This window comes from Echiichthys vipera, assembly GCF_963691815.1.
Source record: "Echiichthys vipera genome assembly, chromosome: 12".
Lineage (NCBI taxonomy): Eukaryota > Metazoa > Chordata > Actinopteri > Perciformes > Trachinidae > Echiichthys > Echiichthys vipera.
Window position 1 is genome coordinate 19,700,761 of NC_139837.1, and position 23,220 is coordinate 19,723,980.

The following is a 23,220-nucleotide window of genomic DNA, read 5'->3' on the forward strand; positions in this document are numbered from 1 at the left end:
ATATAAGAATGACAGTTTAGCTAACTTAAGGGCTGCCTGGGCCACTTAGTGGGGCATTTATGATCATTCTGGTGTGACATTGGGACAAAAAAGATATTTAGAAGTGTCCTTTTATGGCAGAGAGAAGTACTGGTTCAATAAAAGTCACACTTAACAAGAGTATTTCGACACTTGGAGCAATGCTACTGTAGTAGTCAGACTGTTCAGTTCAAAGTTTTTAGGAAATAAGCTCTTCTACATTCTCCACTCCCATGTCTATACAGAAAACACGAAGCTGGCTTAGCAGGCTTGGGGAAACGGGTAGCCTGGCTCTGTTTAATCTGTTTTTGTATGGATTAAACAAACAAGTTAAAACATGTTAGTGAGCTTTAGGTAGTGGTAGGTGTTAAGCTAACCGTCACCTGACATTAGAGAGGCAATGATCTTCTAAATGTATACTCTCTGCAAAAAAATAAGTGCATTTTGCGAAACGTCAAACTGAAAATGAATTATGCTGTGTATATATATAGATATATAATAAGTAATATTAATAATAATAATAATAAAATTGTTCTTATCAATATAATCTATCATCAATCCCAATATAGGCAGGTGTGTATTTCAGCTGCTGCTTTTGTTGCCTTTTTTCTGAAAAGAACACGATGTGTTATTTGTACCTTCAGAACAGTTCACTTTCTATTTCCTCTGCACACACACCTCTGTAGCACTCTGACCTCCACTGACGCCGCAGCTGTCCTCCTCAATCACGTCACTCCTAACTCCTTTGAATGACTGTGTCTGTATGGAGTCGTGCTTGTACAGTAATTCAATTAATGTTTGTCTTTTATGTGAGCACAATGGCAGCAAATAATAGCACTTTTCACCACGTCACAGAGCTGTCACTGTCTGACAGTATCCAGCGTCCTGTTATAATTCCCATAATGCACACTGACACTGAGCGAGGGAATGACAACGTAAAGGGAACTGTTGCAGCAAACAACCAGTGATTAAATCAGTTAGCATGTGTTTGCGTAGTTTATCCACTGTGCTGGTATGTTCACATGTACTGTGTGTGCGCTGCTCACCTGCTGTGTGATGGCAAAGCCAATAACGGGGTCTCCCTCGGGGATGTCCCATGTCACCACAGCAGAGTTTGCTTTCACAGCTCTGATGGTCACATTGACAGGAGGTGACAAGCTATCTGCAAACACACAGAAAGAGATATACAAGCTTGATTAATCTTCTGCGTTATGAAGCAAATGAGAAACAGCCACCAGTATGGCAGGAAGCCAAATTCAGTGGTGTGAATAAATGGCACAGCTGAATCTATTATGTAGGGTGGAATCAACAAGTATAGGAACACAGTGGTTTTGCCCAGTCTCAGCAGACACTGCAGTACGTATGATGTGAAAGGATCAATTGTGAGTATGTTCCCATGGTGACAATAGCATTTAGCTCAAGTGCAGCCTTTTAATCTTTTTGACATTCAACATATAGTACTCATGGATTTATAATGTTCCAGTTTTAATGATAAAGAGAACCAACCAAAACTGTGCCAACGAGAACCAGTGAAATATTTCCGTATTGCACTCTGTATCGATCATTTTCATTCTTTCTGTGCGTACCTGATGACTACTGAGATTTAAGACTTTTTAAACACCAATTAACTTTGTTGGAAAAACTCCCAATTCTGCCAATTTTGTACTCTTAGTCGCCCCAAAAGCCAAGGGAACATTGCTGCAGTATTTTCAGAGGTAGACAGAGCAATTAAATGCCAGACAAAACACAACGTATCATATGCACAAACAACAATGATGCTGCCAGGGATAAAATAAATTAAATTCATTAAAAACTGTGCGTTCATAGCTGAACATAATTAAAGCCTTAACGTTAACATCAGGAAGTCCTCATTAATTCTGCTGTTGAAGTGTCCACTGACCTGGTTTAATATTGTGTGAAGTGTTGCCACACACACACACACACACACACACACACACACACACACACACACACACACACACACACACACACACACACACACACACACACACACACAGAAACTGCTTACAGTCCTAAATGAGAGTGTGCAGGTCAGCAGAGGAGTATACCTCAGATGCTTCAATAGAGAGTGGAGTGGATTATTGGTTAGCACTATTTATACAATCTTATCCTGTTTGTTTTCTTTTCTTGTGAAACTCATTTGAAACCTAAACTGTTTTAACCATAATGGACAAAAAAATGAATTGCAACGATATATTGTGGTTCTATATTTTTAGTTGACATTGACGGTTGATATTATTAGTCTGACCTGCTGGTTATTTTCTAAAAGAAAGGCCAGAAAATAATCAACCAACCAATCAATAAAATCAGTTGATCTTAGGCGCTTAAAGAGTGTCCAACCAAGACAATAAGTCCCACACCATCAGTCCATAATGGCCGTTTCCATGTCTTTTTTTATTATTATTAAGCAGGTCAGCTGCTTTATCAATGCTGTTAAAGTATCAAAACTTTCCAATCCACAGAAAAATGCACACAGCCTGTACTCAGAAACTCTGCCTTTAAACGAGCTGTCAGGACTTCTGTAAGGTTGGGAGGCTACAACTATACTGTATATAAGTATAAAATCCTATTACGGTCATTCCCCAGCTGCAATGCAGTTGCGAAAACCCTCGAACGCTGACCAATCATAGCAGAGGCGATATACTGGTTGCTGATTTGATAAATCATCCGTCTATCACCACCTATGTTGGTGATAGACAGGCCAAATCAACCACTCGGATCAACAAAGTGTATGACGGCATCGAGGCAAAGTAGGCAACATGTCGGTAAAGGATATTTGCTGTTTGTGTAATGAGAATTTACGGATAAAAGGCACAATTTCAGGTGCCCGGTCCATATTCCAACCGAAGGATCGCAGAGAAAAAAGCGTTAGTGAGCGGCTTGCTCGATAGCTCATGGAAGCCATCGTTGTTTACACTGAACAGTCGCTCCTTCACACTTCGAGCCGCCTCAAAACCAAGTTGATTGCTTCGGTCGCTTGGGCAAACTTCTCCAAAATGTCTCTGCCGAGGGTTACCTGACTTATCTGCGAGTAAAATACAGTGGAGCTCACAGGATGGTCTCGCGAGGCTAGCTTAAAGCTGCAGTCAATAAAAAGCAAAAAAATTAAAAATAAATACGCCAGAATTAAAATCTGAGTAAGACCTCTTCTCATAGCTCTCCCTCTTCCCCATTTTCTAAAGCCTGAAAACAGACCCAGGAGGACGTGCATAGGTGGTATTTTCTCTCAAAACTCTTGAATTACAGTGTGATAAAAGATTATCATGAATTTTTTTCCCAACATTGCCAAAAATATACTGCCAACCCCAGGCTTAAAGAGAGTTCCAGACAGAGGGTAAATTCATGTATATTCAGACAGACAGTATAAGAAAAAATGAGTTTTTTTTAACACTAAAGCATGTTAACATGTTCTAGTAGAAACCCAAATACAAGTATGGACCTGACAATTTGCATAATATGGGACCTGTAATGTCTTATTCGTGACATTCTAGCAGACATCAGTTCTTATGAATCACTGAGGCCTTCTGGGATTGATTGATATTTGTAAAGTGAAGCAGAACTGAGAGAGATGAATAGGGTCGAGGAAAAGTGGTCACTGTGATGCAGCTCTTCTGTCTTTAATGGGATATTAATCTAATTCAGCCAAGCAAATACAGTCGATGAGTTATTGAATAGGTTAACGCTCACTTGCCCTGTGACAGGTACAAATCACACAGCGGGTAATTACAGGATGATGTGCTGCTGTGGCACACACACTGACATAGTCAGAGACAGCACACCATATCTTAGCAGACCTCAGTTTTACGTATTGAGGTGTCCACAGACATACACATATGGTTTTGTTTATAATATCCAGAAAAGGCCTCTGTAATTATGACCGATTGTATATCTTCCTTTCCTGGGCTCCTTTAAGCAGGATACAACAACACCTCTAAAATAGGGATATGTCAGTTTATCTATGTGAAACAGATGTGTTTGTTTCCACCATTTGTTCTTACCCCTATAAAGACTAAATATCCTATAACCCTCAGTAGTAACGACGTCATGACCTTCTGTAATGACAAAATTATAACTATTAGAGACAAAATCAGTTCGCTTGGCACCAATTTTTCTTCAAACCCAGGAACCCAGGAACCAACTCTACAATCTGATATGTTCTTGGACTGCTTTTCTACAGTTGAGCTTAACAAATTAACCTCTAATATTTCAGCATCAAAGCCTTCTACTTGTCTCCTAGACTCTATTCCAACTAGGTTACTTAAATAAGTGTTACCTTTAGTTAGCATTCCTGTGTTAGATATGATTAATATGTCTTTATCAGAAGGTTATGTACCACATTCTTTTAAAGTAGCTGTTATTAAACCTCTTCTTAAAAAGCCCAGTCTTGATCCAGAGGTACTAGCCAACTATAGACCAATATCTAACCTTCCTTTTCTCTCTAAGACCCTCGAGAAATTAGTTGCCAATCAGCTGTTTGACTTTTTACATGATAATAAGTTATTTGGGATATCCAGTCAGGATTTAGAGCGAATCATAGCAGTGAGACAGCACTGGTATAAATTACTAACAACCTTCTACTAGCTTCAGACAAAGGACTTGTCTCTGTACTTGTTTTACTAGATCTTAGTGCTGCCTTCGACACTATTGACCATCACATCCTTCTACAGAGGCTGGAGCATCTAATTGGCATTAAAGGAACCGCACTGAGCTGGTTTAAGTCATATTTATCAGATAGATCTCAGTTTGTACATGTTAATGACAAATCCTCCATGCACACTAAAGTTAGTCACGGAGTTCCACAGGGTTCTGTCCTTGGACCGATTCTATTCACCTTTATATATGCTTCCTTTAGGAAATATTATAAGGAAGCACTCCATAAATGTTCATTGTTATGCTGATGATACACAATTATATTTGTCGATCAGTTAGATAAACTTCAAATGTGCATTAATGGAAATAAAAAGCTGGATGACCTGCAATTTTCTGATGTTAAACTCAGATAAAACTGAAGTTATTGTACTTAGAAACGCAATATCTAAAGATTTTGTTACTCTGGATGATGTTGTGTTGTCCTCCGGGACCACAGTAAGGAATCTGGGTGTTATTTTTGATCAGGATATGTCCTTCGATTCTCACATAAAACTAACAACAAGGAATGCATATTTTCACCAGCGTAATATTGCAAAAATTAGGAACATTGTGTCTCAGAAAGATGCAGAAAAACTAGTCCATGCATTTGTTCCTTCTATGCTGGATTATTGCAACTCTTTATTATCAGGCTGCTCCAATAAGTCTGTTAAGAGTCTCCAGTTGGTCCAAAATGCTGCAGCTCGTGTACTAACTAAAACAAATAGAAGAGGACATATTTCTCCTGTATTAGCTTCTCTGCACTGGCTACCTGTAAAATCTAGAATAGAATTTAAAATCCTTCTCCTTACCTACAAAGCTCTTATTGGTCAGGCTCCGTTGTATCATAAAGAGCTCATAGTATCGTATTACCCGACTAGATTGCTGCGCTCTGAGAATGCAGGGCTACTTGTCGTTCCTAGAGTCTCCAAAAGTAGAATGGGAGGCAGAGCCTTCAGCTACCAAGCTCCTCTCCTGTGGAACCGACTCCCAAGTGTTATTCGGGAGGCAGACACTTTCCCCATATTTAAGAGTAAACTTAAAGCTTTCCTCTTTTGATAAAGCTTACAGCTAGGGCTTACGAGCCCTTAGCAATGTTGTTATTGGCATTCTATTTCTCTTAGAGCCTACATGTACGGGCCTAAGCTGATTTTGTTCTGCTTTATGATGCTGCTGTAGGCCTTGTCTGCCAGGGGGTAATCCTGTTGCTGATACTCTGAGCTTTTATCCTGCCTGTCTGTATCATTCCTGTCTCATCAATGCATGCTACTAACTCAACTTCATATTTGCCACCATAATTGTTATTGTCATCGTCATGTTCTGTCACTTTAGCTGTGCCTGTTTCTTGCTGTTCTGCTGTATTAACTGCCATAACTTGTAAGTCATATTCACGTTGCTTTAGCTATCACTATTGTCACTGTTACTTTTGTGGTTGCTTGCATCTCTGGAAGTGTGTCTCTATGTCTGTCTTTGTGTCTCTCTGTCCATCTGTCCGTCTTTTCTCTCTTTCTCTCTCTCTTTTCTTCCTCCCCAACAGGTCAAGACAGATGTCCGTCCTCCACAGAGCTTGGTCTGTCCGACATTCCTGCCTGTAATAGCAAAGGTTTTTATTTTCAATGTGTACTCAATGGGGGAATTGTTGGGTCTATGTAAACCATAAATAAGTCATAGTGTGGTTTATACCTACTCCGTAAAGTGTCTTGATTTAACTTTTTTGTTATTATTTGGCACTATAAATAAAATTTGTTTGAATGAAAAGAGTTCTTACACGTTCGTCCGAAGGCACTGCTGGTTTTTCTAGAAAACCTGTTAGACACTGTGTTTGAAATAAACCTTTTTTTAATATACAACAAGATGTTTCAGTGGACTTCTTCCTGCATCACATTTTCATATCATCATCATCGAAACAAGATACAACAGTTTCCAGTCCCCTGTCGCTGATGTTTTGATGAATGACCTGGCTAACAGTGGATGACAGGAAGGGGCCTGCTTGCGTTTCTTTATCAGCTGAGAATCTGCTGTTTGATATGTCTTTGCTTTTGTTTGCGGTTTTCTGAGACGCCCGATGGATGGCCGTCTTTGGTGAAGGGGGCTGATGGGACTTAAGAATTCACAAATTCAAATATCTCTCTCTCTTATGCGCGAATGCCACTTTCATGACATACAGTGATAGTTAATGTTTAGCTAATGCTCCTCTGCAAATGCATTCATTTTGGTGACTGACAAACTATTTCTTTGCTTGCACGTGTGGGAAAAAAAAAATCAACATTGCAAATATTTGTCTTTCTCCCCCTTCATCTCTATCAAGAACCACACCTAAAGGGGTTGATTTAGTCTAGTACTTCCATTATGCTGAGAGACCTGTGAAAAACAGACAAAACAAATAAATAATACATACATATAATCAAAAATCGGCAGAGTCGATGTCCCAACTTTTAAGTTACTTTCTGGTTTTTGGTCAAGAAACAAAAATGATATACAAGTTCTGTACATCTTTCAGTTCTGGTCTGATTCGTTTTTTTAATAATGACAAATGACTAAAGTCGGTCTGGCGTTTGACTGACTGATTGGACAGTTGTGTGCGTCTGACCCAGAAGAGGAAATCTAATTTTATTTTATGAAAACTACCCACCAGGTAGAGTCAAGGGTCCTTTACTCTATTACATTAAGGTCGTGACTGTGTACACACCAGTGTTAGGCAAATTACGAGAAAATGTTCATGTATATACAGTTGAAACCAGACGTTTACATACACTATGCAAAACGACACATAACACATTTTTTCTCACCATCAGAAGTTAAATCAGACTAAACCTCTCTTGTTTCAGTTACTTTAGAATTACCAAAACTATTTCATTTTGCTAAATGCCACAATAATGAGTGTGAGATTTTCCTAGAGATTTTTATGTTACTTTCTTTAAAGGGCCAAAAGTTTACATACACAAAAAGTACGGTCTTTAAACAACATGGGGAAGCCCAGATGATGATGTCATGGCTTTGGAAGCTTCTGATAGGTTAACTGACAACATGTGAGTTAACTGAAGGCACACCTGGGGATGTATTTTAAGGCCACACCTCAAACACTCTGCTTTCTTGTTTGAAATCATGGGCAAATCAAAAGAAATCAGCCAAGAAATCAGGGAGAGAATTGTGGAACTCCACAACTCTGGTTCAACCTTGGTTGTAATTTCCAGATGCTTGAAGGTGCCACATTCATCTGTTCTAACAATTATACGCAAGTATAAACATCATGGCAATGTCCAGCCATCACACCGCTCAAGAAAGAAGATCGGCTCTGTGTCCCAGAGATGATAGTGTTTTGGTCCGAAAGCTGCAAATCAACCCCAGAACAAAATCTAAAGAGCTTGTGAAGATGCTGGCTGAAGCTGGTATGAAAGTGTCATTATCCATAGTGAAACGAGTCCTGGGCTGAGGGCTACTCGGCAAGAAAGAAGCCCTTACTCCTTAAAAAAAAAAAGTTTGTAAAAAGACACCAAGGCAAAGATCTAAACTTCTGGAGACATGTCCTATGGTCTGATGAAACTAAAGTGGAGCTGTTTGGCCATGATGACCACCGTTACATTTGGAGGAAAAAGGGGGAGGCTTGTCGACCTGAGAACACCATACCAACTGTGAAGCATGGAGGTGGTAGCATCATGTTGTGGGGCTGTTTTGCTGCAGCAGGAATTGGAGCTCTTCATAAAATAGATGGCATCATGAAGAAAGAACATTATGTGGAAATATTAAGGCAACATCTCAAGACATCAGCCAGGAAGTTAATACTTGGGCGCACATGGGTCTTCCAAATGGACAATGACCCCAAGCACACTGCCAAAATAGTTAAAAAGTTGCTTGAGCCCAACAAAATCAATGTCTTGGAGTGGCCATCAAAAAGCCCTTAATCGAAAATTTGTGGGCAGATTTGAAGTGGCGTGTGCCAGCAAGGAAACCGACAAACCTGGCTCAGTTTAACCAGCTCTGTCAGGAGGAATGGGCCAGAATACCAGAATACTTCTGAAAGTACTGTCAGATGCTTGTGGAAGGTTTGACCCAAGTTAAACAGTTCAAGGGCGATGCTACTAAATACTAAGGAAATGTATGTAAACTTTTGACCTTGAAGAAAGTAATAAAAAATTATCTAAAATATGCTCTCTCTCTTTATTGTGGCATTTAGTAAAATGAAATAATTTTGATAATCCCAACTGACCTGAAACAGGAGAGGTCTAGTCTGCCTTCAGACAGTGAGAAAAAAAGTGTTATGTGTCTTTTTGCACAGTGTATGTAAACTTCTGGTTTCAACTGTACATGTACACCAGAACTGCATTGCAGTGCTCCCCATAATTCAACTTATTGAAAGGTAAATCGTCCATGTCTTTGAACACTCTGTTTTACATTTGTTTCTTCAGAGTCAATCTGAGTCATTATACAGCTGTTTTCATTGGCTTAGAAATCCCCCCCCCCGTGACTAGTTCACTGATCTTCTTTTGAAGTCTTTAGTCTGCCATGAATGAGAACGTCTTCTTTATGACCACTGCTTAGCTGGACTAATACTGTATACAATAATTATAATAATTATTACTATTTTTATTAAAGATACTGTGACTTGTTGCTGCTCATGGGGGAATTGTTGGGCCTCTGTAAATCAAAAATAAGTCATAGTGTGGTCTTTACCTACTCTTTATGTAAAGTGTCTTGAGATAACTTTTTTATGATTTGGCCCGGTAAGTGAAATTTAATTCAACAGACTGACTTACCTAGTAAGTAAATGTTTAATAATAAAAATTAATAATAATCACAGCAAGAGGGTTCCTGATTGGAATCACGTCTGGAGCCTTTCTGTGTGGAGTTTGCATGTTCTCCCCGTGTCTGCGTGGTTTTCTCTGGGTTCTCCGGCTTCCTCCCACAGTCCAAAGAGGTTTGGTGTTAGGTTAATTGATGACTCTAAATTGCCCGTAGGTGTGAATGGTTGTCTGTCTCTGTGTGTCTCTATGTGCCCTGTAATAGACTGGCGTCCTGCCCAGGGTGTACCCCGCCTCACGCCCAATGTCAGCTGGGATCAGCTCCAGACCCCGATAGGGACAAGCGGTTGAAGATGGATGGATGGATAATAATAATAATACTAAAAATAAAACTTTAAAGGTCAACTCAGCACTGTGCAGAAAGAGAAAGAAGAAAAGTAGGCCTAAGTGCTGAAGAAAATGCATTTAACTTTTTCATGACTATAGTTGGCATGAAAAGAACAGTGTTCTTTCTTCCAGATGTGATAATAGAAGCAGTCTGGTTTCACTCACTCTCTGTTCTCAATACTGAACTCATCTATAAGAATCTGTACTTCACCTCTTTTAAATCAGAGGGCTGGTTAGCTTTTAATAAAGCCTTAATATGTCTTATATTGTTGAAAGAACTTTCTCTTTGCACCTTAAAATGGAGCAGCTAGTTCCAAAGCCCGTTAAAATCAGAACTTCTATCCCCACTGGATGATCCTAAAATAATGATACTTCACGTGTCCATTGATGTTTCTAACTATGAATAATGTAGCATTTATATTCTCTTTCTTTTATTAAAGCATAAATTGCTGACTGCTTGTTGGCATGTGCAGGTGAATTTCCGTGTTTTCCAGCTCTCATGAATAACAGACCTCGATCCGTCTGAGATAAAATAAACATTACATATGCATCGCAGGAGACGGGGCAAAACGCCCTTGTTATTTATCCTATAGCTTTGTGCATAAAAAAGTTAGACCATCTCTTTGAGTGTCCTCACGTCCCACAGCTTCTTCATTTTTTGTTTGTCTTCGTCCAGGGACGTTGAAAGCGGACATTGGCAGTGATCGCGTGCCTTGAATAGCCACATGACTTGAGAGTCAGCTCTAATGAAACACCAGACAGATGTCTTCATAAACTCTCGCTCATCGTGGTGGCGCACAGTCTGCCTCGCCCTGCGAGATGGGGGTGACTTTGAGCCATGATAGATGTCCCTGTTGTGTGTGTGTGTGTGTTTGTGCGTTTGTGTTTGTCCAATGATGATCAGTCCGACAGCTATTTTTCTACTCCATGCTGAGCAGTGTGAAGGGTGACAGCTCTTTAATATCTCTGTTCATTAGAGAACACACCAGGAGGGACTGCGTAGGCTACAGTCAAGGAGAGGAAGTCGAGCTGCTGTTTCACAGCACACACACACACACACACCCTGGTCCATCGAGCCGATCATTATTTAATGAACGTTCTCCTCATCTCTGTGACCTCATAACGGCAAATCACTCCTCCCACAGTTCCTCCAGGCATGCTGCCATCCCTCCTAACTCCTTCTCTGGATCTCCTTTCAGCTGTTCACTGCTTAACGTAGTGAATTTTGATTTGGTGACACACGCTTTTCTCACAGATTCAGAGCAAAGTAACAGCACTAGAATTAACAAGCTACCTAACTCACTCCCCATCAATAGGAGATCACTTTGCTGGATCCAGAATCAGAAACCCTGGACACTGGGGTTTGAACCGAAGGACCGTATCCTGAGCTGCGTCCGCTCTCCTCCTGGTGAGGACTGGGGTGGAGGGTGCGTTAGCTGGCTAACATTAATTCTTGAATCATTTGTAGTCTGATAAACATTATAAAGCTACTGTAGCTGTCAAATTTGGCGTAGAAGGATATTCAGTTAGTGGGTGTAGCAACTTGAATTCAGCCAGCACAATACCCAGTGTTGGGGGTCATACATTCTAACTTTCACAAACCTCAGTCAGATAAAGGATCAATGAGTCAGGCAGACTAACATCTAAACAACCTCTCTGCCCCTGCACTGTCTCTGCTAGGGGTTCTAGAGGGGGATAGTAGGTTAACAAGTGGCATGAATTCTGGATTCTGAATTTTGCTAACAAGATGACCGGCATCCCCCCCTTTAATCCCCTGGTAACACTTATTTTCCTGCTATGACACATCAAAATGTCATCTGTTAAAAAGGTTGAATTGCTTGTTTTTGTTCAAGCTGCCCACCCACTGCCTCCACTATGTGAGTAAATATTCCACTGTGCAGTCTACGAGTGCACCTGTTCAGCTGCAGCAGTCTGACTCAGCGTGACACCTGAGCAGACAGCAGGGGCTTTGAGACTGAGAGATCACGAAAGCTAGCAGGGTGGTGTTCCACCCTCCATCTACCCCTGTGGGGAGATATTACTGATTCGTACCACCTTATTACAGCTCTGCAATACTTAGAAATGCATTACTCAGAGTCAAGCCTCTGGGCTGGCTGTGCTCCCTGGGATGCTAACGAGTTCGTCCGTGGGCTTGTGAACTAACATGAAAACTGCCTGTTGGCTACATCATATTCCACTGTTATCTGGTATTTTAGAAGCAGGCACAGGTCTAGGGGGGTTGTTACTTCCTGCTCCTTTATTTGAATCCCTTTGGGGATCACTGTGCACTTACTAATGCATCTTTAGCATCTTAAACCAATTTAGCCCATTTCACGGCTAATGGTAAGTAAACAGTCACTTTGTATGGAAGGTGTAATAACCAGCAGGTGGGGAAAGAACACTTTGGTAGGGGGAAGACATAAAACTTTGTTCTGCAGGCATAATGGCTAGAAAGCGTGAGGCCACTGGGAATTAACGGCTATAAATTAGCACATGTTGATTAACGTGACGATGTCTCGCGCCGCAGCTAACGACAGCGCTGGGGGAATTACAATTGCTTGCTGCTTGTTTCCCCCACTAACATGTCATTGAGTCTCAGAGCTTGTGTGAGCTGTGGTCACACTGTGCTCAAGGGGGTTAGTGCACATGCAGCTGGCAGGAATGCTAGCTTCCCCTCATCCATAGTTAATGTGCCATGATAGAGCCATCAGGATTTTGTGCTGATCTGGAGTTCGCCCTTGCATGTGTCAGAGGAGACCTTGGCACGTAGTGTCGTCCTCGTGGATACACATTTACACACACACAGCAGTCTGACACATGAGGCGTTAATGTGTCTCATTTAAAGGCTCAAACATCTGGTGAATTATATAGAAGTTCCATCTTATGCGTGCTTGTGAATCAGAGCCACACATGTTTTAGAATTACCCATAATGCCCTTTTCATTAGAGACTGTCTACTGTTTCACACCAGTTACGCCTCTTTTCCATAGGACTGCTTAAAATGTTATGTGATCTACAAAGAGGAGCTTTAACCAATATCGTCTTTTCTTCTTCTTTGTCCTGCAATTAGTTTCATATAAAAGCTTTCGGATCTGTATTCATCACCTCTGTATCAGGAAATCCACCTCACAGGTTCCCTGTTGCTTTCAACGCCTATTTTTCTGACTGTAATGGACGCTTTGTGCTAAACCTCCCCCTCACACACACATAAACCCGCACTGTCTATCTGTCTTTGTCTCTCTTTCTTTTCTTCTCTGTCTGTCTCTCCATTGCTCCTCTCTATATTTCTATACAGCTTTTTGGCAGCTCGTCCGTAGCCCGGTGTGTAAAGCTCTCTGCCTGTAACTGACACTTCAATGGGAATCTGGTGGGTGCTGTGACTCATGTACTGTTCTGCTATTGATTAGCCCCATGCTGCTCTCACGCTCGCTGCCGATCAGCGGCTTTATTAAATCCACCCATGTAGTTTTGTTTCAATTCACAACGTTAACCACATGTTTAAAACAAATGATAGCCTCCGGTGCTGAAAAATTAAGCTTTACAGCTGAAATATTTACATCCTGGTACAAAAAAAACGGCTTTCTCTATAGCTAATTTCCGTGTTCCTGACAACTGAATAAGAGGTGTATTTTTACATGTCACCTGTTGTATATTAAGCTTAAAGTTATGCATAATTAAAGGCATGGCTGATTTGAGCGACAGGTGGCGAGCATAGACTGGAGGCTGCGTTCGGCCTGCCTCAGCACCTCTGCGCTCCATCTCTTTGCCCATTTTTGGATTAGCCAGGAGCAGGCGGAATCAGACACTGCCAAGATGGCGAGGGCCGGAGCCACTTTGAGCCGCCCACTTTGAGCTTAATTTAGCTCTTCTTACGTCACAGAGATACATATTTTGTATAGTCTAGGGTTTAAAACAGTGACTTTTGCAACATTGCCAGTCAATGGAAAATCCCTCGAACTGTAACTGACAGTTGGCAGTTTCATTGTATGGGAACGTAATTTTTTTTTTAGGAGAATGGGTCAGTCTGTGTTATCTGTGGTCCGTTCTTTACTCAAATAATCACAGCTAAGGGTCTTTTTGTAGAGAGATGAGTTATTTACTCATATGAAATACATTTTCCACACTTGCTGGCCATGAGAATGCTGACGTGGGGATTGCGAAACAAAATCTTTCTCCCTCTCTTTCCATCAGATAGACGCACACATACACACGCGCACACCACACACTTTTCTCTAATTAAATGTCAAAAGGCAGGGTATGAAAATCAATGCAGCATTGTGTGCAGAGAGAATGCAAAGCAGCTGATTCCAAAAGGCAAAGCAGTGCCGAGGGGTTGATTATTTGACAGGCCCACTGCTAATGAAATCTCAAATCGGCTTGGATGGGGCTGATAACTCTAAAAGGGCCCAACACTTTATATAAGGCTATGAATACGTTATTAGTGCTCGATACATAACTGTTCTCTTTTCTCTATCTTTCACTCTGGACCTACTGTAGCTTCTCTTTGTCCAACTCTCTCTGGGGACTTGGGCACAGCTGGTGAAGTGACGCCTACAGTAGCTGCCTGGGAGGATTGATGTCACGGGGGTGTGGAGGGGGAGAACCTGAATAATTCTCTCTCTCTGATTCCTCCATGTTTCACGCTCTTCTTTTGCCATGAGCATTCTCTCTGCCTCTCTCTGGGTTTGTCTCTCTCTCCTGTGGCTCCAACACTAACACTCTCTCCCTTTTGCATGGATTCATTTGCTTTCTCTCTGTCCATCTGTGTGTTGCTCTAGCAAGTATTCCCCTAAGAGGGACCACATGGCGTGTGAGTGACTACTAGCCCCCAACTGAAGATTGAGGCCCCCCACCCAAAAACCCCAAACCAGACTCGTAGCTCCCAGCACAAAGGTTGATGATGGGAAACTGACTGACACACACACACACACACACACACACACGCGTGTATACACTTTAACATGTACAGCAGGTGTCACATTGACATTTACTCAAGCATAAAATATTAATTCTGAATCGATAACAGACACAAGTTCTGGAACAGGAGACAAAACTTTTTTAAGGGGACAAAAATGAGTGCGTGTGTGTGTGTGTGTGTGTGTGTGTGTGTGTGTGTGTGTGTGTGTGTGTGTGTGTGTGTGTGTGTGTGTGTGTGTGTGTGTGTGTGTGTGTGTGTGTGTGTGTGTGTGTGTGTGTGTGTGTGTGTGTGTGTGTGTGTGTGTGTGTGTGTGTGTGTGTGTGTGTGTGTGTGTGTGTGTGTGTGTGTGTGTGTGTGTGTGTGTGTGTGTGTGTGTGTGTGCGTGCGTGCGTGCGTGCGCAGGTAAACTCCTAGGGGGCCCACCTGTGCTGCAGACTGCTCGAATTTAAACACACCATCTGGGCGATCATAGCCCCCCCACAGTTGACTGCCAAGTGGCAAATAAAAACCGTTTTTATGCTCTGCTGGGCTGCTGGGGAGAACTGGAGGAGGAAGAACCATGCATACGCTCATATTGAATCTGATTTATCAGTTTCTTCTTGTGTTTCAGAATGTGTGCACATTTACTCCTGGACATTCATACCAACAAACCCGCACACAGGTACACAGCGTAATCATGGGTAGAGTGGTTCTCATATTGCAGACACATAAACAAACTCTCCTGACAACCTGGAAGCTTGTGAATGGATGTGCTTTAAAGCTGAGGTAGGCAGTTTTCTGCAAAAGGCAGAACAAACAAACAAACTCCAGCTCTTCTCCTGCCGCTCTCTCCGCTCTGTCCTCATCTCCTCCGTTCATGCTGTAACCTGTGCGGGTACTAGTCATTCAGTTCATCCCGATGCTGTTGTATACTGAAGCTGCAATTCTTCTTAGCAGACTGTTTTCTTACCAACTCCTGTTAAGCCCTTTGAGATGACATACTGTGATTCGAGGCTCTATAGCTACAGAAACATGAACTTGAATCAGCTGCAACCATGAGCCTTTGGCTACAGATTGCAGGAGGCTAAGCTATTAGTACCATGGCACATTTTATTGCGTTTACTGTCAGACCTTCTTTCTTTCCATTTGGTGGTTTCCTTTTTTTGGGGTTGCTTTGCAACATAGGCAGTCGATGCCAAAGCTAGAATAACAGTTGATCAGGCTTTCACCATCTGAAGGGACGTTCACAACTGTCTGAATTTGTAGAAGCGCCTTCTCTCTGAAATGTCCTGTGATTGTCCAAAGTCTCCTGTCTAGGTTTTTTAACGCTAGAAAACAGCCAAGAGGAGGTGCAGAAGACACAATATGCTGAAAAAGTTCTAATTGGATTTTTCCTTAATGACCCCACCCCCCCAAAAAAACTGCAGACCCCATATTTAATAGACATTTAGCAACATTAATTTCAATTGCGGCATTTTTTCCATTATGCTGAAACTGTTAAAAAGTAATTGCAGCAGTTGAGAAGCACATTAAAATCAAATTCATAATCTATGAATAGCACAGAATTTAATTTACAGTATTTAGACAAGTCACTGATGAGTGAGTCTAATGATGCAGCTCATTTTTAACTATTTAAGACTACATTAACATCTTTTAGTGTGAATGTTTGCTGGTATACAGTATATTTAGGGAACTAACAGTCAGAACAGCATCTCAACCTAACCATGTCTGTGTATAATTGTATAGAAATCCTTGAAATGTGGACACAGTGTAAGGTCGTAGAGCACGATGTAAAATACAATAGTATCGACACATGAACACATAAAATGAGACAAATGTCTATAAATCCTTTGCTTCAGTGCAGGCTGGGAATCCTCCATGCATGTCTGCTCTTCTGACACCACAGTATCTTTTTCCTTTGTCTTTCTCTGTTGCAACTTTTATCCACAACAAGTATCTCTACATTAATGCTCCTGATGCTGACCTTGAACTGTACGGCATTCTGGGAGAGTTTCTGTATGTAAATGAGCTTGTACGTGCACATGCAGTTGAAATTCATCATTGTTCATTGCGTAAAGGTGTTAGCACCCATTTTCTTGATCCTTACTGACAAATCCTTATGCACGCATTTAAAACTTGAGGCCTTGTGACTCGGGACACAGTTCGCACATACCTTTACATGTACATTCACAGCACTGATTCCCTCCAAACAGCAGCTCAGAACCCCCTCAACCCTAACACATTCAGACGTGACAGTGGACAGACCACAGGCGGTCACTGCCGCGTCAGTCTTTTGGCATTGCCACCTTGTTCTCTCACAGGCCCGGTGTCCAGATGATCGCACCAATCTGTGCTCGTGCCTGTTTCATTCCATTTAGGCAACATAAAGAGCAACGGTTACAAAGAAATTTTCAATTCTCATTTTCTGAGGAGAAAAAGATTAAAATCTATGATATTCTTTGTGTTTCTGGCTCCTGCTGTTTGGTCTTTATCCTAAGGTTGCCACCCAATCTGAAAGCTTAAAAACATATGAACCACCGCTATCAACTACAAGGCCATCACTCTATTCATCTGTGTTTTGCTATGTCGGCAAGCTCTCAAAGAGGAACTCAAAGAGGCTTTTTGAAAACGAAGAAGAGGCTGACGAGGTGCCAGAGGAAAGAGCAGCAGCAGCAGTAGTAGTAATACCCTGATACAAACACTCAGCAGTACTGGCACTGATGCAAGAAGACTTTGACAAGACACCAGAAAAATGACTCTCATCTCAGTTCCTTTCATTCAGCTTGTCGGGTGACAATTAAAACGTGATGGAATTAGGGAACGGTAAAGGAACAAGTAACGCTATGGGAGGACGGACCTCTCAAACATATTTTGTTCTTCTTTGTCCCCCCCAATACTGTGTACCAGAAATACACCAGCCCGGTCACCTCAAGCAATACACATTAGTTTGGTCTTCATCTGTGTATTCTAAAGCGCAACACACACCTGCACAACAGAAATACCTGTGTGCACACAGCTCAAACACAAAACAAAAAGCACCAGTGTATATAGATGTATATCTCCTAGCGAATTTGGAGGAGCTCGACCTACCTCGAATTTGCTAGTAGGTGGTTCACTTTGACAGGTATTCCAGTGCACTTTGCCTAGTTAGAGGTCGGAAACAGAGCGACGGGTGACAGTTAGGAAGCTTGGCAAATGATTGAATAAAATGATTGGTCGGACTTTTATCAGAAATATATGAGAATTTTATATTTTTGAGTTTCAACACCTGGTGGATTTCTTTGACATTTTAATGTGCCATACGATTATTAGGAGCATTTTAAGATTACAAAAGAAGCGTGTAAAAATGCCAGAAAGGTAAGAATTGTTTTAAGAGTTTTTTCATGACAAAACAAATGATTTCAGGTTTACAAAAGTGCAAAAAATCTAAATGGCTGTTTAACTTTGGTGAGTTTTAATTCACAAATTTTGTCCCAAAAGCTTGAAAAAGAAGCCAAGGACTGTTATTCATAAATTGTATAGTTTACTTGAAGGTAATAAATCTATATTTCTAAAGCATTTTTCTTCTTCTTTATATTTTATTTAATTTAATCTCATTTTGATATTTAGCAGCACTTTGGGTTGGGATTATATGATTTTGTGGTGCCTCCTTCATTCTTTGTGTATTTTGAAAATTAAACCGACCCTTTGATTGTGTAATACACTAGTAACAGAGAGCTGTCATCACTTGCTTTGTTGAGAGTGGATGAGATGGGCGGGTGAAAAGCCTTCCTTACTGTGTGTGTCCACTGCAGCCTGGAAACTCAAGTTAACTGTTGTGGCAGCTTGCCAGCATGTATTATGTGTCCATGAAATAATATGGTGAAAATAGCATTGCAACATCGAGTCACTAAACATACTTGAGTCAGAGTGTTGTTGCATACAGTTGCAACATAATGAGGCATTCCCTGCCACAGCCCCCAAATCTGATGCAACACATTTGTAAGAATAAAATGCAGTGACTTTGGGAAACACTGAATAAAAACGGCTTTAAAAAAAACTGCAAACAAGTTTACAAACTGTTAATAATTACCAACAGCTAAAGTGCTAATTATGCTCACACAAATGAATACAGGGAAACTAATGAACAGATAATCACACACGCACACACACAAATCTGCTTTCCCCGCATCTCTTTACACACACACACACACACCCCTCCACACACCTCCCTCCCATCCTCTCCGTGCCCTGTTAAAGTTGCTGTTTCCCCAGATTTCCAGCAGGACCTAAAGACAAACATTTGAATAAAATCAGGGCAGCAGTGTTTCATTTACGGGATTAAAAAGACAACACAAGACCGTCTCATGTGTGCGGTAACATCACAGATCAGATCTCAAGACCTGCACGCAGTCTGCTCATCCTCTGACACGAATGACGGATGTTGCGTTCAGTGACGATCGCTCGTCTCATTTCCTGCATGTGAAAAAAACTGCCTACGTGGAAACAATAACACCACACACCCGAAGGCTGTATTTCTTAAGAATTAATAATGCACTGTGGTTTGTCTACCAAACAGTCCTTAAACAAACATTTGTAATGTGTTTTTGAGAAATGACTGTGCACACACGGGGCCTTGTGACACCACATTCATTTTGATTTAGTCTTTTTTGGCATCTCTGAAATATTCACAGTCTAAGTCTGCTTCTTGTTTGACGGTAATTTGGGGTGAGAGAGGAGAAGATGGGTAGTTTTTGCAAACTTTGCGTCGCACAGCTGAGGCTTGTAACTCCTCTATATGGATTCTACATGTCTTAGCACTTGACACCTAATATACTCACAGAATTTATCACCTGGCAGGTGGTTGACAAACTTTTTTCCTAGACTTGTTTGTCTACAGCATTAAAGAAAACCCCTGAGCTCTTGAAAGCCAGGAGCCTTTCCACCAATTGCATTACTGTTCAATTTGTTGATTGATTAATTGATTTTTTTTTCTTTCTGCAAACTCAGAACTGTTAGGCATCGGGGGTTAAATTGCCTATGAGGATTTATGGCCTCATTTAGATGAATGTGTTAGAGAGTCGATTTACATTTTAAATGGAAACATTACCTTTCCAAGTCAACTGACTGTTTATGAGTCACCGTAAACACAAACACAGTAAAGACGTCACTGTAGTGTACATTTTATGATGCCCGTGGTGCACTCCCACTCACTCCTGCCAGTACACCTCTCTGCCTCGGTATCGATTTTGGTCGGCTTTTCCTGGTGCAGGCGTCTCACCGAGTCTCAAAATAAACTGGGAGACAAAAAAGTGAATACAGTTCCACTTCAGTCTGCAAGTTTCTGAAGTGGTCACATAAACATTGGGACTCTTGTGTTTAATGGGTTTATCCTTGACCTTGAAGTTGACACAACATGGTTCATTTATTAGCCGTTCTGGAGCTTACTTACTCCTACTTTGAAGATGTTATATGATGTATTCTGGGGCCGTTTTATGTCTTCATTAGATACAGTGAGAGATGAAAAGAAAGAATGGAGAGAGATGCAACAAATGTCTTGACCCTTCTGAGCACTTAAAGGACTTTTCTTGTCCACTGCAAAGGAACTGGAGCACAATAATTGATTTCCACCCTTTAAAAGTGCAAGCAGACCAATGCTTGAACACTACTGTGAAAAAGTCAAACGGGATATAAACAAGGTATCACATAATGTAATCACTGGATTACCATGATAGTTCACTATATTTCACTATATTGACTAGTCTTTTGCAAGAATGACATGCAACTATCATTCATGAAATACTGTGAAAATCATTGGTTAAACATGCTGAGCTAACACTTTATTTTAGGACCACTATTTATAAGCAGCATATAATGACTTCATTAATAGTTGATATTGTATTTGTAAGATTATGATAAGTGTTTTTTAGGCCTAATTTATTTATCTCCCGTTGTGACTCCACTAATAAAGCAAGCACAATTGGCGTATACACACTTAATAAATGCTTGACAACATAGTTGGAGTTATATAATAAAATCCCCTTCTTAAATAATTTGTACATGTGGCAGTTAATAAATGCTTTTTAATGCACTGTTAGGATTCACATAATAATACTACTATAATACTATAATACTAATACATAATCTTATACCATTATGATTATAGCTATGTCATGTATTTTGTCAAACATTAACTGTGTATGTATCATGTATTTAACAAAGCAATAAGCTCATTCGAGCATGTTACGAACCAGAAGTGTCAGATACAAGCGCTTGGTTAAAAAAAGGTGTTACCAATGCAACAATTAATGAAAAGAAGAAAATGTTTTTACACCTTTAACATTTAAAATCATGAAAACAACCTTTCATTGGTGGAGCACATACAACCAAAATAAAGCAACGTGCCAGTGCCAGCGTCCATTACAGACACAGCCTACCAGTAGAAATGCTAAGGCACTGAAGTGTGTGTGTGTGTGTGTGTGTGTGTGTGTGTGTGTGTGTGTGTGTGTGTGTGTGTGTGTGTGTGTGTGTGTGTGTGTGTGTGTGTGTGTGTGTGTGTGTGTGTGTGTGTGTGTGTGTGTGTGTGTGTGTGTGTGTGTGTGTGTGTGTGAGAGAGTGAGTGTGTGTGTGTGTGTGGGGGGGGGGGGGTAAATCTATCATCAGTGGGATGGCTGAGGGAGTGGGAGGAAACCTTAACCAGAGGTGTATTTTGGTGGCAGGAGTGAAGTGTAGCACTCCATGGCAGTGAGTGGTCAAAGTGTGTGTGTAGTTTGTGCTGTTTTATAGATGCACTCAGTATGTTGGATATCAGCAGCACAGCACACATCAGTGGTGTTTCCATGGATCTGTGTGAGAGGACCACTGTTGCTCCTCACTAATCTAATCATGTGTTTCCAGTGGCCAGCCGCAGTTAATTCCAGTCACATTTTGGGCTCTATGCACAAAAAAATGTCTTGCGATGATGAATAATCAGCGTCCTACAATATTCTAAAAAACACGCCGACACTGACAGTGTATTCTTATTCAGGTCAACATTGAGCAGCGGTTTATAGCTACTACCTGCCAGAAATGAGATTCAAAGATCACACACGCACACACACACACACACACACACACACACACACACACACACACACACACACACACACACACACACACACACACAGTTTACATAGTTTGTTGCAGGTCAGTTCATCCCCACACTTCATCTTCATTAATCAACATGACAACTGTGTGATTGTGCTTCCATCTACAGCTCTTGGATGTGAACTGTGCACATCACATGTTTCCCCATGGATGACAACACGGGAATGCCTCTACAGTTGTGGTCTGCAAACACCATAAACCCTTCCACAAATACAACACTACAGACTACACGCGACATGTAAAGACAATCCAGCTCCAGCAGCCTGCCTCACACATGCCCCCGCATTCCCTCCACGGTCCACTTAATCACGCCACTCTGTGAGCGGTTGCTGCTGCTGCTGCTGCTGCTGCTCCAGCATGCGTGGAAACATCCCTCTTGATTGCACACAAACAGAAACTTACCCGCCGTGACTCGAGAGACGCAGAGACAGCTGAGGACGAGCAGGAAAACAAATCTCTCCATCTTTCTAACGCTCGGAGGACGTGCGGTCCCATTTACTCTGCCCCGGGGGTGCTGTGTTCACCGCCGAACTGCTGTGCCGTTGTTGTACTGCTCGGCGTTAACGTCAGTTCATGCGTATCGTCTCGACTGGGATAAAAAAAAAAAAGGGACAGCGACCGACCCTGGTCTTTCGCCGGCGTTTCAGCACCTCGGACAGCGCTCCAGCAGCACCTTCGCTCATTCAACAGCCTCTGTCTGTTCCCCCCGAGCCGCCGGCACCCAGCCAGGCAGACAATACCCGCGACTGCTCTCGAGCCCGCCGCCGTTCATATGCGTCGTCGGTGCTCCAACTGCGCTCCAAAACCCTCCCCGATCTGCTGCTGGTGGTGGTGGTGCTGGTGATGCTGGAGGTGGTGCTCAGCGCCGCTCGGCTGCTGCAGACAGAGTGAAACGTGCTGGCTTTGTATATGAGCGTCTGGGCTGCCCCTGCCTGACTACCACACTGACTCCTGCGGGCTTCACAGAGGGAGAGGGAGGCTGCAGGACAATCAAGGCAACCTGGCTAAATAATTCATAAAATAGAACTCAATAAATGTGGGGGAAAAAAACGTGAAATGGAACTTTAAGGATTTTCTATAGGCGTGTAAACCTGAGCCCATTTTTCCCCCTGTTGTTCAGTTATGGCCTACTCTTATTTCACATTACCAGCCATCAAAACAATTAAGTATGCAGACTTCTTTCTGGCCTCCAGAGGAACAACAACGAGTCCAGCTGATCAAATGTCACCAAAAAATCCCGTCTGTCCCTCTCTCATCCTCCTGCTTTACTTGCCCACTTGGTGAGCCAGTACTCTCTGAATGATTGCAGCCCACTCATCGATTAAATATGCATGCACTGGCCCACGCAAACATAAAGTCTTTGTGGCGCTGCTTTCAGTTGATTTTTCCACTTAAAAAACAAACACGT

The 23,220-nt window shown here is 41.7% G+C and overlaps 1 protein-coding gene across 2 annotated transcripts in view; it reads right to left on the minus strand.

The window, feature by feature from the left end:
- fndc5a (fibronectin type III domain containing 5a) overlaps window positions 1-22,290 on the minus strand; it is a gene marked incomplete at both ends in the record, with an annotated part of 31,737 nt that extends 9,447 nt beyond the window's left edge. The window contains 2 exons of one of the 2 annotated variants that reach the window (XM_083923940.1): window positions 1,065-1,180; window positions 22,215-22,290. In XM_083923940.1, coding sequence (XP_083780066.1) covers window positions 1,065-1,180; window positions 22,215-22,275 — 177 coding nt within the window. The remainder of the gene's footprint in view (window positions 1-1,064; window positions 1,181-22,214) is intronic. The other variant, XM_083923939.1, reaches the window with a different exon arrangement.
- Window positions 22,291-23,220: the final 930 nt, after the last annotated feature.